At 46.3% G+C, this 16077-nt stretch overlaps 1 protein-coding gene across 1 annotated transcript in view; it reads right to left on the bottom strand.

Moving 5' to 3' along the window:
* Positions 1-3796: 3796 nt before the first annotated feature.
* LOC135829215 (uncharacterized) overlaps positions 3797-16077 on the bottom strand; it is a 59830-nt gene continuing 47549 nt past the window's right edge. The window contains exons 9-11 of the mRNA XM_065341621.1: positions 15921-15941; positions 13874-13903; positions 3797-4282 (exon numbers count right to left, since the gene is read on the bottom strand). Coding sequence (XP_065197693.1) covers positions 3797-4282; positions 13874-13903; positions 15921-15941 — 537 coding nt within the window. The remainder of the gene's footprint in view (positions 4283-13873; positions 13904-15920; positions 15942-16077) is intronic.

Below are 16077 nucleotides of genomic sequence, written 5' to 3'. Positions count from 1 at the left end.
TTGTTGAGCATGGTGAAGCACTGTATTAATCCATTTCGGAAATGGAGGAGAGAGTGGCGAGTGGCTTGCTATCGATGGCTGTGGAACCCGTGGACGAACTGTCAAATGAAGAATTGTCTGTGAAGGAACTGACCAGATTTTTGCTGAATGAAGGTGCGTATCTGTCTGGAAAAACGGAGCTGTTGGAGTGGTGATTTTTCCGCATTCAGTGGATATTTCGGATTACAGCAGCTTGAAATCTATTTTTATTTTCTCTACCTCTCCTCTGTCAATGTAGAGAACACTTTTCTATGCAGAACTCTGATGCTCCTAGCACTGAGAAGGGCACCACTTCCTCGAGTATACCGTTACCATGCCCAAGATGTTATGCGTCCGAGTGGATGCGTGATGAATCTCTGTTTCCCAGAGTGAGTGCCACACCATGCTTGCATCTCCAACACAGGGGCAAGTCGCCGACGACAGTGAAGAGGGAGCTGCTGGAGTAGTACTAGTGAAGAAGACGCGTTATACTTTAGTGGCTATGGGCATAATGTCATATCGTGTGCACAGCCACAGCTCGAACTCAGATGACCTTCTCCGCACACCTGAGCAATAAGAATGTGTCTCTCTGCGCTTTAACATAAGCAGCTCGAGCAGCGCCAGCAAGCAGTCGCTCTTCATTCAATAGTGAAGACAGGGATGGGTCATGCCTTTTTCTCAAGCTCCAGAGTCTCTTGGCAGGGCGTTCTGCATCTTTGCAAAAGCAAGGATGAAAGTCGTCATCGGCAGCGTGTTCCCAATACACAACAGTGAATGATGTCGCAGCAAACTGCAGCCCTCTTCTTGCCAGATAGCCAGGATTCCAGAGTATGGAATGCCAGCATCACCAGGGAATGCATGGAAAGACAAGTGGGTTTCTTAGACTAGGGATGACGGTTGCTGCAAACAAGAACCCAACAGTGGTCTTTGAAAGCATTTCAGAACTTCTTTCTTCAGAGCTAAATTAACTTGAAATGAAAAAAAGGCTGGGAAGTACATACATGAACATCGCGTCGGGACCGTGAAAACACAGGAAACTTGGTCACGTCCTGCAGCAAACCATGCATGCTGGCTGCATGCCAAGTGTGCAGCGCGTGCACAGTATACCCTGTCTCGACCCCTCTCGCTTATTGTGCAAAGGCTCTTTTCCGAGGAAGACCAGGGATGTGGATGGGCCCTGGAGTTTCTCCTCAGCTAGTGGGATTCGGAGGTGAGGGACGGAAGATTTAGTAATAATGATCCCCTCAATAGCACTGGAAATCTGATCGGAGAGAACCGAGCTGGAGCAAAGGCCGAATGGCAGCACTCGGTCAAAGTAATATTGCCCTTGACACTGAATACCAAGTAGAGACCAGTCGGAAGGGTGCACCGTGATGAACCGGAATGCATTGCCAGTGTGTGTCAGCAATGCATCCTGCCCGTAGGTCATGGCTGTTTGCACGGTGTCATCAATCCGGGTGTGAGATAAGCGCGGACGGGTCAACGCCACTGTTAATACTGTTTGCCAATGGGAGCTGATAAATGGTGGATAATGCGTAGATAACGATTCTTCTTGGGCACGACACCAATGCCCGGGCACTGGAATGATGAAAAATGGAGGGGTGGAATAAGGACCGCAGGTCTCTCCCTGTGCTTAGGATGTTGCTAGATACCCATATATGTACACGGAATGTTCAGTAGATGAGGGAAGATTTGGGTCCGTCACAGTCAGTCGGTGACCCGTGAAGCCTAAGCGGAATCCAGATTGTAAGCCCCTGCTCTCGCAGGAAGAGAATGCCTTGTCTGGTTGATCAGTGAGCAGCCTAGAGAAGCGGACACCATCAATGGGCGTGCGAGTACACTGCATATTGAAATCTAGGGCAGGGCCGGCTGGGATGGTGAGAAAGGGGAAACTGTGTGTCACTACTGTCAGCTTCACGAAGCAGGGCTAGTGGCTTGGCACCCGGCCTGCAGTGCTGGGGTTGGCATCTGGCATGGGTGACTTACTTGCCTGACCGCTTGGCAGGTGGAGCTGAGATGTACCAGGCCAGTCGCTGGCAAGGGTGGCAGTGTTTGCCGATTTTGGGCGGCGGCCTGGACATTTCAGGCAGAGATGCTCTCTCCTACACCCCCTTGGCATCTGATCCAGTTGCAATTCCGGCAAATTGGACTACCACTGACTGAGGGCGAGGAATGTATGCCGCCGAACGGGGTGGTACGAGATGGACGAAAGCTACACAGCCCCCAGCAGATGGGGGGGGGGGTGAACAAGCAAAGCTCGAGCCCTGCCAGTCGTGCTCAGTTGCAATTTATTATGGTCGATCACATCCCATTGATGCCCAGGGTTGTTAGCAGCAGCACAGCAAAATTGCCGCCCGTACTCTAGCTATCCATCCCAGACAAAATTTCGGTTGGCTTCGATGATGATGGCCTGGTACCCAATCTGTTCGGAGGCTTTTGCCGGGGCTGCTTGTAGGATGGTGTAAAACACCACAGTCCAAACCTCCAGCCACATTGTAAGATCGCACATGTGGCGTCGTGTGGAGGCTTTGGGAGAGAACTCCTGCAGTAGTTGCACATGTGTGCCACCCATAAGTTTCACATGTACCCCTGTCCCCTAGGGGTTTGAGGCTAAGCCAATCGAATCCGCAACAACTCAAATAATTCTACGAATGCATCGGAAAGGATCCTGTCCAGTGTCCTCTGAGGGATGATGATGGTTGGGACCTGCTAATCCGCTGATCGTGCCTGCCAGGCAGCTGCGACTCGTTCCGATAGGCTTTCGATTGTCGCGGGGTTGCTGATCGTGGATGTAGCCTGTGTGACCATGGCGCTGCGCGAGTCCAGAAGTGTTGGTAGTGTCTCTTTCAGCATTTCTGTGGTCGTGGCTCACAGGCTTTTGGCAGGGATCTTCGATTGTTGCGCGAGTCCCGAGGGTCCGTTCACTGCAACCTGCGACGCAACCGCGCTCAGGAAACGAGAACGCTGCTGACGAAGAGTCGGGTAGGTTGCTTTGCAATGCTGAATTCGTGGCGTGAGCATTGGCCCGGCTCGGATGTTGAGAATAGGCAGAGGCTGCTAACTCAGGAACGGCAGTCCTCCTACTGGTACGTCGGGGCATCGTGAGTGAGTTTCAAGATCCGAAAGCTGAGAATGAGAAAGGAGAAACTTGTCTGAAAAAGGAGCAAACTGGTGTTCTTCCCATGACCTAAGCGAGGCAAATGTTTAATAGCATAACGCCAGTTCCCAGAGTAGTGTATAGTTTACAGGTTCATTCTCCGATGTCTGCTGCCAGTCGCATGTGGCTAGCTGGCGAGTTCAGGTGAGTTCCGGCGTGCGCACGTTGCGTAAAACCGCAGCGTGCATGTACGTTTCGCTTGACACGCATCAACAAATAGTATGGGAACTGCTGGCTCTCTGAAGGCCGCTGGAACGCGTGTGAAGTGATGGCTTGTGCAATGTGCTCATCTACATTACTGTAAGCCCTAATAATGTGTTACAAAACGGTGTTCGCTAGTTCGCTACACAACTGCATCTCCTCCGATGAGTCCCCCTGATTCCATGGAACGAAACAAGCTTGTGAAGAGTAACCCGGGTGAGCCCTTCGTGTCCGTGACGTTTTTTGCAAGCATTGTGCGTTCATGTCTGGCCGAGAAAAGAACCTACTACTGGTATGAATGGACGAGCAGAATGAAAGTGGCAGCAACAAATTATAATCATCTGTATATGGTGTACTTTATGGCTTGCAATGCAGATTACAAGCCATTGCATAATGGCAGGATAGAGAACAGTACATGACTCACATTTCAAGTGCTCGCTTCATAAAACTGAGTTCAATAGCAGGATCGGCTGGATTGATTGGAGGTCGGCGAGTAAATTTTACGATAAAATCCATCCGTCCATCAACTCCCTCAATATAATCCTGAACTATGTGGAATTTGAATTTGCGTTGGTCATTTTTCTCCAGTAATGTAACGATTTCAGAATTCATTGTGGAGAAGAGTGAGAAGACATGCTTAAATGATCTGTTTCCTACTGACGGGTCGTTATGGATTAGAAATTTTGGTCTCCTTTCAGTGTAGAATTTACTAGTTGCATCCGTCCACTGGTCATTGTCGGTGTACTCCACCCTACATATATCCCCCCGCAAAACCTCAGCCCATTGACGCCTGCGTCGCCTTTCCCATTCGGGAACACCCCAGTCGTCAGTTCCTTCCATTTTGAAAGTGTGGATGAGGGCCATTAGTGACAAATTACAGACATTGGTAGAAATCAAGTCTTTTTCCTGAGCACAAAAGGTGTTAAACAAAACCGAATAGAGCATATAAATGTCTTTAGCAGGAAGGGAGTGGTTCTTTTGTAATAATTGTTGTTCTGCACTGCAAAAGAGACTTCTGCACTTGTGGGGGGGGGGGGAAATAGCAAGTATACCTTCAACAAAAAGACAAAGCAAAACCTCACTTCTAACAATATGTGTGACCAGAAGCTTTTGATCCACCTCACACGTCAGCTCACTTCATTACCCGATAGCATCTCGTTATTGCGCGCCAATTATGGTTATTGCGCGAGCGTGTCAATGATGACGACAATGCTAGCTTACATGCGTGATGTGTGGCTTGCTACGTGTAGTTGCAGCAGTGAGAGAGACCAGCTTTTTTGGTGGTTCGACCGAAGTGTTGTGGGTTTGCGGCTTCCTCTTTACTCTTTATCGTATCTCTTCCTTCAACCCAGTGCCATGTGTGTTGGCGAGCCTGGCACGAGGTCTTCGGGGGAGAGTGCTGGTTTGTTCGTACTGTGACTATTACAAGTCCTTGACTACGGTGATAAAAGGCAAAAAAAACCCTGAAAATCTGGCCGAATAAATGCCTTGCCTTTGGTCCACCTTTTGGAGAAAGAAACATCAAAAACATGATTTGAAAAGCATTCCAGACTGCATGTCAAAAATATTTGGAAAAGGATAAACCAGTGACCCATTGAAAGGAACAAACTGAATCGACATCTATAACGTCAATATTGTATTTGGACGAACGAACGAATCATGAAAGAGTTACCTAAGGCTGTGATGAACAAAGTAAAAGAGAAAAAAATGTGATTATTGACTGGGATGGAGAGTCAAGGATACATTTATTCCCGTAGCTATGCAGAAGACGTTACTTCAGTAACGTCTGGCGCTAGCCAGGGTCCACACAGCTTCAATTTGGTATTTGTTTGTTTGTGTGTTTGTTTGTTTGTGTCACGCCGGGCGCTATCCCGTATCTGACGGCAAAAAAATCATACGGATGTTATAAATTTTTCAATTCTCCTATTTTTTTTCAGGCATATCCTGGGATTCGAACCCGCACTATCGCCCTACATGCATTCCCCCATACACTTCGCATTCATACCCATTCTTCCAAGTTGCTTCACGTTATGATCTTGCGTTTGAAAGCCCTATTTGAATATTGCGGGCAGCTGTATGTGGCCAGCTGTGTTTGATGGTACGATACGGGAGAGGGTGTCGTGTTACCCTCGATCGTACCTGTCCCGTACCTATCCCTACCGTACCGTACCATCAAAGACGGCTGGCCACAATGCATATTCAAATAGGGCTTTCAAATACAATATCATAACGTGAAGCAACTTGGAAGAAGTAGTATGTATGCGAAGTGTATCGGGGGATGCATGCAGGGCGCGATGTGCGGGTTCGAATCCCAGGTTATGTCTTAAAAAAAAGGATTTTTTTAAAAGAATTTATAACATCCCTATGCTTTTTTTTAGTCTAGGTCATCAAGGCAAAAAAGCATAGCGTAGGGCCCTGAGCTTCCAAGCTCTCTCGTAGAAAAGAAGAGGTCCAAGGAACTTCAATTCATGCTAAAAGACGTGTTCGAGCTGCTGGGCAGTTAGTCGTGGTACGTTAGTAAAGTGCGTCTGTGTCGTGCAATGTTATCGCATGAGCGAATTGTCAAGTAACTGGTGGTTTTAGTGGGCGTTCTAGCGTAACTTGTAGTTCCTTGGTCCTTGGTCCTTCTCTATATGTGATTCTAATGTTTTTAAAGATTAATGGACGATGATGTAAATAGTTCTGACTACGGTGTGTTTGAAAATGATTTTCAATCCTACCTGGGAAGTTTCCCATCTTACTGCATGAGCTGCTTGGAAAATCTCGCTGTGAACTCAGAGAAAATTAATACTCCGCACGAAAGTATTTTACCTTTTACTGGCAAGTTGCTTTTGTACATGAAATCCATAGCACTGAGGCCACATATTGTATGTGCAAGCTATGTTCCCTTGGAAGTCTGATACTAGAGTAAAACCTGTGACTACCGATCACCCCTGGTGCCAGCAAAAAGCGGTCTTTAGTAGAAGGTATTCTTTAGTTAGAGGTTTGCATTGCGTAACCACAATTATATGGATCCCATCATAATGATGTATGTCAAAATGCAGCTAGTATAATTCCCCAGGACTTGCGCAGTACCAATCCTATTTCAGGTCAAACAACACACCACTTAGATAGAAAGACGGCTAGAGAGACAGAGACACACAGAAAGAGAGAGAGAGACAGAGAGACAGAGACACACAGAAAGAGAGAGACAGAGAGAAAGACAGACAGACAGACAGAGAGAGAGAGAGAAAGAGAGAAAGACAGACAGACAGACAGAGAGAGAGAGAGAAAGAGAGAGAGAGAGAGAGAGAGAGAGAGAGAGAGAGAGAGAGAGAGAGAGAGAGAGAGAGAGAGAGAGAGAGAGAGAGAGAGAGAGAGAGAGAGAGAGAGAGAGAGAGAGAGAGAGAGAGAGAGAGAGAGAGAGAGAGAGAGAGAGAGAGAGAGAGAGAGAGAGAGAGAGAGAGAGAGAGAGAGAGAGAGAGAGAGAGAGAGAGAGAGAGAGAGAGAGAGAGAGAGAGAGAGGGAGAGAGAGAGACACACACACACACACACAGACAGAGACACAGAGAGGGACAGAGAGACAGAGACACAGAGAAAGACAGAGAGAGACAGATAGAGCCAGACAGACAGAGCCAGACAAAGACAGACAGAGACAGACAGAGACAGACAGAGACAGACAGACAGAGAGACATATAGAGAGACATGGAGAGACAGAGACGGACAGAGACACATAGAAAGAAACAGAGAGTCAGAAAGAGAGACTGAGAGATAGAGAGAAAGAGAGGAAGAGAGACAGAGTGGCAGAGAGGCAGGGAGACAGAGTGGCAGAGAGACAGAGAGACAGAGAGACAGAGAGACCGATAGACAGAAAGACAGAAAGACAGAGAGACAGAGAGACAGAGAGACAGAGAGACAGAGAGACAGAGAGACAGTGTGTTGAATTTAAATGCGTCCGTGACAAAGAAAAGTTGTCGCCATGGTCGAGTGGTCACCATATCCGAGTGGTCGCCATTACAGGTATTACTGTATTTCAAGACACCGGAGCTGCTCGAGCACTGCTGCTTCCTGGAAACGGATTTGCATTAGGATGGCATCTGTGCACGGTGGCAAAGGCTAGAGTGTATCTTCAGTGATATCATTTGGGATGCTGCACTTCTCTGCAAAAAATGATGCAAAACAGTCCGCCTTGGACGACGCAGAGGTGCATTGCTGACTATTGGTCCCCTTTAGAACAGGAATATCAGATGTACATGAGCCTGCTGCACTGCGTGGAGCACACTGTCAGCTCTCAGGCTGGTCGCAGTGTAGGCATCAGACAGTAGCATCGGTTGGGTGTGCAGGGGTGTGCGGCCAAGCAGGTTCTTTTGTTTGCAAACACACTGCACTACATTCTGGAGTCCACCAGACAGGGTCACACGTTCCGACTGACAGATCCTTCGATGGTATGAAGCAATCCATGCCCTCCTGGATGCAGGCAGTAAGTTGTACAAATGCCTGTTCTGGGTGGTGGCTAAGAATGTGCTGCCAGTCTGTCTGCCGAATGAAATGATACATGCGGCCCCAGTCAGCCTGGCTGTAGTGTCAGACATGGCGTCGAGCCACGGACTCAGTACAGAGATTGACTGGGCTGAACTCAGCAAGAATCACACAGCGGTCTGACTCGCCCAGGGGTGGAAATGCCTGTACTGTGACAAGATGTGGCAGGGGGTTTGGCAGGATGAGGGCAAGAGTGTTCCTCCATCTTGTTGACTGACCCACATTTTGGATCAGTCTGTGCGTCTCACATATCCCCAGAGGCGTTGCGCAGCAGTGGCAGTCTTAGGCCTACCATGTTCATTTCTCACTCTTCATGTACTGAAGTCAATAGGAAATAAAAGCCGAGTAAAAGACTGAGGAGTGAAAGTGAGGTCTTTCACGAGGTTTCTATTTCCTATATGATGTCAATATTAGATTTATCATGACTAGCCAAAGCCTGTGTTCAATCCCATCCATAATGAGTGAAATATGCAGGAATATTTGACTGCTTAGGTATAGCAAAAATCTATGGGAGTCAATACAACGGGAGTGATAAAGTCTCCTTTTGACATGTTGTGCTCTTCAGTAGGTTTGCTTCTTGATTAGTGTAGTACGAAAACTAGTTAGAAGTATTTACATAATCGTCCATCACTTTCGTTTAATTTGTAATCACGCATTTCATTTTTTCCTCTGTTCATCACAGCCTCAGGTAACTCTTTTTTTTTAAACGATTCAATTGTTCGGTCAAATACAAGAAAGGTGCTATAAATGTCGATTAAGCTTGTCTTGTTCATCGCGATTCTCAAACTGTTGTGGCCTTGCCGCGTATCCAGTAATAAGAAGCAACATTTCCATTTTTCTGAACAGCCTGCAATGTGTAAAGAATGAACTACAATGCTGGCATCTGAAATCGGACGACCCCTGGCTCATCTCGCAAAGACCCAGAACGGGATTTTAACACTGCGGGGCAATGGAGACGGCTACAATCTGTGCTGCACTCTAGCACATATTGTTCAGGGGCTCGGAACTCAGTTGCCATCGGTTTACTACATACTGCTATATGGGTGTAACTCTTGAAGAGATGGAATACTGTAATACCAGTAATGTTAATGAACATTTATTTTCACTAGTTTGAGGGAAAGAGACAAACGGGAAAAGTCTGAAGAAAAAATTGGCCGTCACCAACAGGACTCAAACCAGTGACCCTCGCTTGTAGCTAGCGATGCTCTAACCACTGAGCTATGGTGTAGTCATCATCCCAGCAGAGACTGTTCAACATTTTTAATTCTAACGATTTCATTTAAAAACGAATTTAAAAGATCCTTTAAAAAATTCGTAAACATTAATTTTGAAGTCGTTATGTACTAAACTATATGTACATGTACAGTCATTTGCCGGTTTTGAGACAGAATTCGTTAGAATTTCACCTCAATAACCCACAAAAATCCGGAGCCCGTTAATTTGATTGGCGTTAAAATATCTGGTCTTACAGTATATTAACTTGGACAACTCCTGGAAATATCCCACGCAGCATGGGCAACAACAATCAAAAGAAAGGCAACCCACCCAATCTCGCTTTCTTTGACTGCCACGCACTCACCACTCCGGAATCTAACAAAAAACACTACAGCATGAGTTTTAAACAGTCCTACAGTTTAGGCAAAGCACTATGATGAGTGCGTAATGATTCAGAAATTCTGAATCAGAGTACTACAAATTTCGGAACCGGTTCTAGCCATGGAGAAGTGTTTTATATCAAAAATTCGTTTATTTTCCAGAGTTGATTGTGCTCTATTGTGTACTGGCAATGCTCGACTACTTCTCTAGAGAAACACAATATCGTGACTCCGATCGACTTGTCGGTTCTGATGAAACAGGAATCTGAGGAATTGAGCGGCGGTGACTGCGAGACCGACTCGAACGGTACCAATTTCTTTTGTATGTACATACTTCCTTCGTTAAGCAAAACTTCGTTGCGGTTTTTTTGTGTTCTTGCCATGATCTGTCTGTCGCCATTAGACAAGCATGTCAGTGATCTATCCCCAGAATAGGGTAGCCGCAGTGTTGTGCTTTGTTCTGACAGGCTTTTCAACCTCCCCAAACCATGGAGTCCTTGAAAAAATCGGCGAACCATTACCTTTTCGTGACAGTATGTCACCAGAACACAACCCAGGTGTATCCCACCGAAGTGCGAAAATGAGAAACAGTTTGAAAGGCTCCAAGTGCCCAGAATTCATGCGGAAGCCAGCCAGCCACTGCCGTACCAGCACGATGGTACGCGTCCGCACACAGCCAAAATAAATCAATGCACGTGTGTTTGCGGCGTAGGGGAAAGCAAAAGGGTTCGACATTCAGGTTGTTGTTCAGTCTCAACGTCGACGACTTGGCGTTCTTCCACAGCCTGAAGACAGACGTGTCACTCGTGGAAAAGGAGACCAGAATGGAGCTGTGGAAACATGCTGGCATTAGTACCCCGCTGCCAAGATGAGGAGCGTTTGGTTGTGTCCGTATGGCTCTTTCCATGTCATTCTGGAGAGTTCTGAGCGGCAGAGACAACAACTACCAGCGCAGCCGTGGGGGGCGTCAAGCTCACAGTTCAAGCGAAGAACTTGCCAATCTCCACGATCAAAGCGTGTCTCGGCAACTTGTAAAGGATGCAGGACAAAAACTGGCAGCACTGGAGGCGAAAATTGGCGAGGATGCCGACTCGATGTCATCAAGGAGTGAGTCGTCATCAAATTCAGATGAAGAACGAAGCTTGGCTGCTTTGGAACGATCTGTGTGCCATCTGTAAATAACTATCTCTCATATGCTGCTTTGTTTTCCACTTTGCGAAGTGTTTTGGTTGCCATAGAATACTTTGGACTGAACTGTAAAAATGCAACGAAGTTTTGCTTGGCAGAGGAAGTAGAACTTTGAGGAAGTATATCTTGCACCAATTGTATTCCACAGGACCAAATTTCTCGAGCCCAGTAAACATGTCCTAGAATATGAATATAAAGTAATTCTCGAATTTTTCATCTCGCGAGGAGCTAATACAGGAAAGGACCAAATTGTTACATGTTACTGTAAAGCGTGAAATTTTCGCGGCGTTTCTAGTTCGCGTTTTCAGAATCCGGACAGGTTTGCGAGGTTTTAATTTTGCGATTGCAGAATTATGTGCTACTGTGGCTTTCTTGCTAAACCTTTCATGGATCTCCTTTTCGCGCCGTCTAAATTTCGCGATTTCCACGCGGTCGCGAATTTCGCAGAAATTCGACCATGGCAATAATTTCACGGTTTACAGTATGCGTAGTAGTCTGCGCCACACAATAACAGTTGTAAGCAAGAACTGCGGTCAGAACATGTAGCATTTTATTCCCTTTTGTAAAATTTTATCCTTGGCTCACCATCCTTGTCTAGCTATTATAGGGGTCGAGTAAAAAAGAAACACCGTGCAAATTGAAGCAATCGCACCGTGTCATTTTCCGATGTAGGCAAGAGCCTGCGGTGCAAGCATATGGTGGATTTAGCTCTTACAGTATCTAGGTTTTAATCGCAAGCAGGAGCAAGCTCCAAATGTTCTACCGGTCTCTTGTTCTCAGATATCAACAATAAGAGCGGAGGATTCGACTTCTTAGTGTTGTCACTGGCCCAGGAATACAACTAGAAGAGTAGTGGTGAGAATTCCAACGCTGCAAATCTTCTAAGGGTACTAGCATCTGTTCTCAGGAGTGTATGTACAACACTGACTCCTGCTACTGACTGCTGACCACAAGGTGTTTGTCGCGCCGGAATCAGATCATATCTCAAAAGGTGATATTCTTCGCAATGCCTGGACAGCTGGAGTGCAACAATTTCTAGCGCAGCCGCAGCATCCCGGTAACGATGCCAGTACAGTTCATCACTCTGCTCGATATACTCCAGTACTCAGGTGATCAGAAAACGAATCACTGATATTAATGTTAGATTCGGGTGGAGAGCCAAGGATTAATTTATAAGAAGAAAAGAGCTATAATATCCACTAACACCAACTGTTACTTTACAATCAGCTGATGCACCCTCCCCTCGTTATGTTATTTCTATAACTTAGAACCTTCCAAGTTGGAAGGCTGTTGAAGTGCGCATCCAGGACGTGCTCGAGCTAATCGCCAGTTAGGTGTAGAACGTCAGTACAGCTGGTCAGTGTACTGCAATGTTGTCTCAGAAGCTGATTGTAAAGTAACTGGTGGTGCTAGTGGATAACACAGCCTAACCTGTAGCTCTTTGGTCCTCTTTTCTTCTGATAATAATTTCATTACTTCCTCCGTGTCATTAAAATTGTCGCTTCGCACATCGCAATGTTTGCGCCTTGCTCGTCTTAGTCAGACTGTCGGAATCTCTGTTTTCTGTGTCCGAACATTGGTGCGCAATGTCTACTTTTTTCTGAAGCCCTGGTGGTCTCAGACTTTGTCGGAGCTCTCTTCCGCACCAAACAAATTCATCGGGCTCCGCAATATTCCGCCCCAGAGCGTGAATCGTTTCTCTGGAGTTCGTGCCGTCCCACATCGTTCGCGGGAGCATTTATCAAGTTATCAAGCTCATAAGAATCCTGGTATCTCTCCTGAATTCGAAATGCTGAAGTTGACGATGGCAAGAACAAAGTGTTCTCGAGTTCCTAAAATGTGTGGCGCATGTGGCTGCGAAGGTATCAACTCTGAAAACACCAACAAAATCGGCGAAGAGCTTTCCAAGGAAAGAAGGTGTGGAGCTGCTTACTCTATCGCGCTGGAAAGTTGTTACAGTGTACTTGAAAAATGCTAGTTTGCCGTCATCGCCTGCCTGGAGTCATGGATCGCTTGAAAATGAAGTTTCTTGACCTGAGTTTGAGCGCCCGTTTTATTCAGAGTATTGTTGAGTGCTGAAGGGTCTGCCTCAAACTCAGATGAAGACATCGACCTTAGCTGCAAGTGCAGCGAAGCGGGAGGCCACAAACTAAAGCTTGGTCCGTTGACAATGCTCTGCCTCCATTTCTAGCTGATTTCTTTGCCCTTCGAGTGGACAAAATATATTTGAAAAGTCCCACCGGGAAGTGACAATTTTAGTGACGCGGAGGAAGTACATGGAAAACCCTACACACACCATTCTCAACACAAGTAGGCCCTTCTCATTTCCCAGAAAATATTTTTCGGCCAGGAGCAATCATCAGAATATGCTTGGAGGATGGTGGGTGTAGGGTTTTCCATCTTCATTTGGCTCATCAATTCACAGTAGAAGTACTGTATTTTACCGGTTGTAAGTCGACCCCGGTTGTAAGTCGACCCCGGTTATAGGTCGACCCCCGTATCCGGAGGTCTCAATTCTGCGTTTTAAAGTTTTCACCCAATGAAGCACTACCAACCACACCCTGCTACTAACACAACAACAAATCATGTAAACATTCCTTATAACGTCCCAATCCCTGAAAAAGGAGAATAAACTGGCAAAAATGTGTACACATGGTGCACTCGTGCATGCAGTGCAGGTCTTTTTTTGTAAGATACTGATAGTTCCCGGTTATAAGTCGAATCCCGGTTGTAAGTCGACCCCCACCCTTTCTCCTTCTATTTTTAGTAGTAAAAGGCCGACTTTCAACCGGAAAAATACGGTAGATTTTTATGGCGTTTGCAAGTGGCGTCAGGTTTCGTCTGTTTGCAAGTAAATATACCACTATTGGGTATTGGCATGGGTTGGTGCTTTGGAGCAGACTTGGTGAGTTGACATCTGGATTTGACTCTCTTCTGATTAAGACTGCGGTAATTCAAGTGTTAGCTTGTGGGCACAAGACACAGTGCCAGCAGTTCTGGGCAGCTGTAAAGAGTAGGCCCGAGTATCATTGGTAAGCCAACACAATTAGTGTTGGAGGGAATAAAACGGTTATAGCACAAAAACAGAATAGCACGCTCATGATTAAGGTCTCTGTCCGCCGTACAGGGGATCAAACGTGACAGTAGATATCCCCAACAAGCATTAGTCGTATTGTCACACAAAACTGGAACTTACCCTTGGGTTTCTCAGTTTGACGTCAAATGGCTGGAGAGGGAAGTTAGAGAAATGAAATACAATAATGAAGAACTGAAATCAGGGGAAACCCTTGGATTCTCTGAGAAATCTCTGAGCAACGGGTCAACAGCTCTTTGTCCATCTTTTCTTTACACATTGCGTTGAGTGTCTTCAACACTGCAGGCACTGCGCCATTCAGTTCATTGGCTCCATGATAAGAACGCAAAGTGTGCCCTATGGGCCGAATAATCCGATTCCCCACCCCCGTTGTAACATCATAACAATTGGTACTGCCCTGTGATGCCACTGACGCCCGGACTCAAACCTGGGACTTTCAGTGTAATGAACACCTCTGTAGCTATCTGAGCTACATGAATGTGACCAAGCCGAACATAGAAGGCGTGGACAAGTGTTAGTCCATGGTCCATTTGACTCAACAGTATTCTGCTTATAATCGTTAGTATTGGCCAAAACGGATAACTTGTAAACTTATGGTCCTCCTTTTTTTATTTAGTCCTTGGCTCTCCATCCGAGTTGAATCTGCACACCTGATGAGCCGTCAGCATCTTTACAGTGGAAGGTACGTCGTGTGACCCTTCTTGTTCTTGCCGTTTTTTAGTCTATCACAAATTCCATTCCACATGACATTGTAGTATGGTGCGAAGAGATGGTGTCGTGCGGTCTGTCTTGCTTCGTGATCACAACTCAGACCTTCAGCTGATGCTTGGCTTGGTTGTGCTCACCTTCCTCATGTTATTTCTATAACTTAGATCCTTCCAAGCTGGAAGGCTGTCAAAATGCGCATCCAAGATGTGCTAGAGCTGTTAGCCAGTTAGTTGTAGAACGGCAGTACCGTCGGTCAGTGTCGTGCAATGTTATCGCATGAGCTGATTGTATAGTAACTGGTGGTGTTAGTGGACATTATAGCGTAACTTGCAGTCCTTTTATTCTTAACTATAAATAACAATAGGCAGTGTACAACACATGCCACCCGCCACACAACATACGAATCCACAAAGGACGAAGCAGTTCTGTCCGCAGATTTAGTACGGCTGGTTTTCAGATGAAAAGGCTGTATTCCTCCTCTGTTGATCCCATGTGCTCAGAGCGGTCATGCAAATTAGATGGTTTGGAGGCAACACTGTTGTAAATGGCCAACGGTCCTCAGCATTTGTTCAGCGTCTCCATCAGCGACACTGACTCGCGCTGCTATCTGGTGTTCACTACGTGCTTGTCGAGCTGGAAACGGAACGTCTCTGTAAGTTTGCATACCTGGTGATGATTTGGTCCAGAAAGCACTATAAGTGCTCTTCAGGAAAAATCTTCCTCAACCTACTCGAGCTTAACTGATGAGGGCTGACATCCCCGAAACACTGTTTATTGAGCAGGGAGTAGTGCCTTCTTTCAGGTTTGTCAAGTGGAAGCTGATTGCGTTGCCGCCTGATGTATGCCTGAATGCGCTCCAGCATCCGGTCGCCGCCAGCTGAAGCTGGTATAGAAATGATATCCTCGCGGATGAAACGTCGTAACTCCTCATCAAAAGACTGAAGTACTGTTGTCACTCTGGCCTCACGAGCCTGGCTGGCCAAATGCTGGAAAATGCTGAAATCTCTCCAGCTTTGGACGAAGGAGTGAAAATCAGCCAGTGTCGCAGAGGGCAATAAGTGGGGGCAAAATGTCGACAATTATGAAAACAAAGCAGGTCATGAAAAATGAACAGGAATAAGAAGCACACTCAACTAATGTGTGTGTGCGTGTGTGTGTGGAGGGGGGGGGGGGGGAGGGTGTGGGTGTGTACATGGTACATGGTGTGTGTATGTGTGTGTATGTGTATGTGTGTATGTGTGTGTGTGTGTGTGTGTGTTTTGTGTGTGTGTATGTGTGTTTGTCTGTGTGTCTGTGTGTCTGTGTGTCTGTCTGTGTGTCTGTGTGTCTGTGTGTGTGTCTGTCTGTGTGTCTGTGTGTGTGTGCGCGCGTGCAGTACAAACATGACAGTCTAGTGATACAGATCAGAGTCAAACACCAAACCCTTTAAAATGAAACTTACTTGTTCAGGGTCGTGAGATCGCTGTGGAAAAAAAATATCGAAACCAACCAATCATTAATTGTTTAAGACTCTAAATTAGTGTGTGGGTGGTTACCAACAGCCAGTGTATGCCCGAGTATGTGGTGTGGTGTGTGTGTGTAAAAAAATAAAAAATTAC

The sequence above is a fragment of the Sycon ciliatum genome, chromosome 13, assembly GCF_964019385.1.
Source record: "Sycon ciliatum chromosome 13, ocSycCili1.1, whole genome shotgun sequence".
In the NCBI taxonomy this organism is placed as follows: domain Eukaryota; kingdom Metazoa; phylum Porifera; class Calcarea; order Leucosolenida; family Sycettidae; genus Sycon; species Sycon ciliatum.
This window is presented reverse-complemented; position numbering and strand designations above follow the sequence as displayed.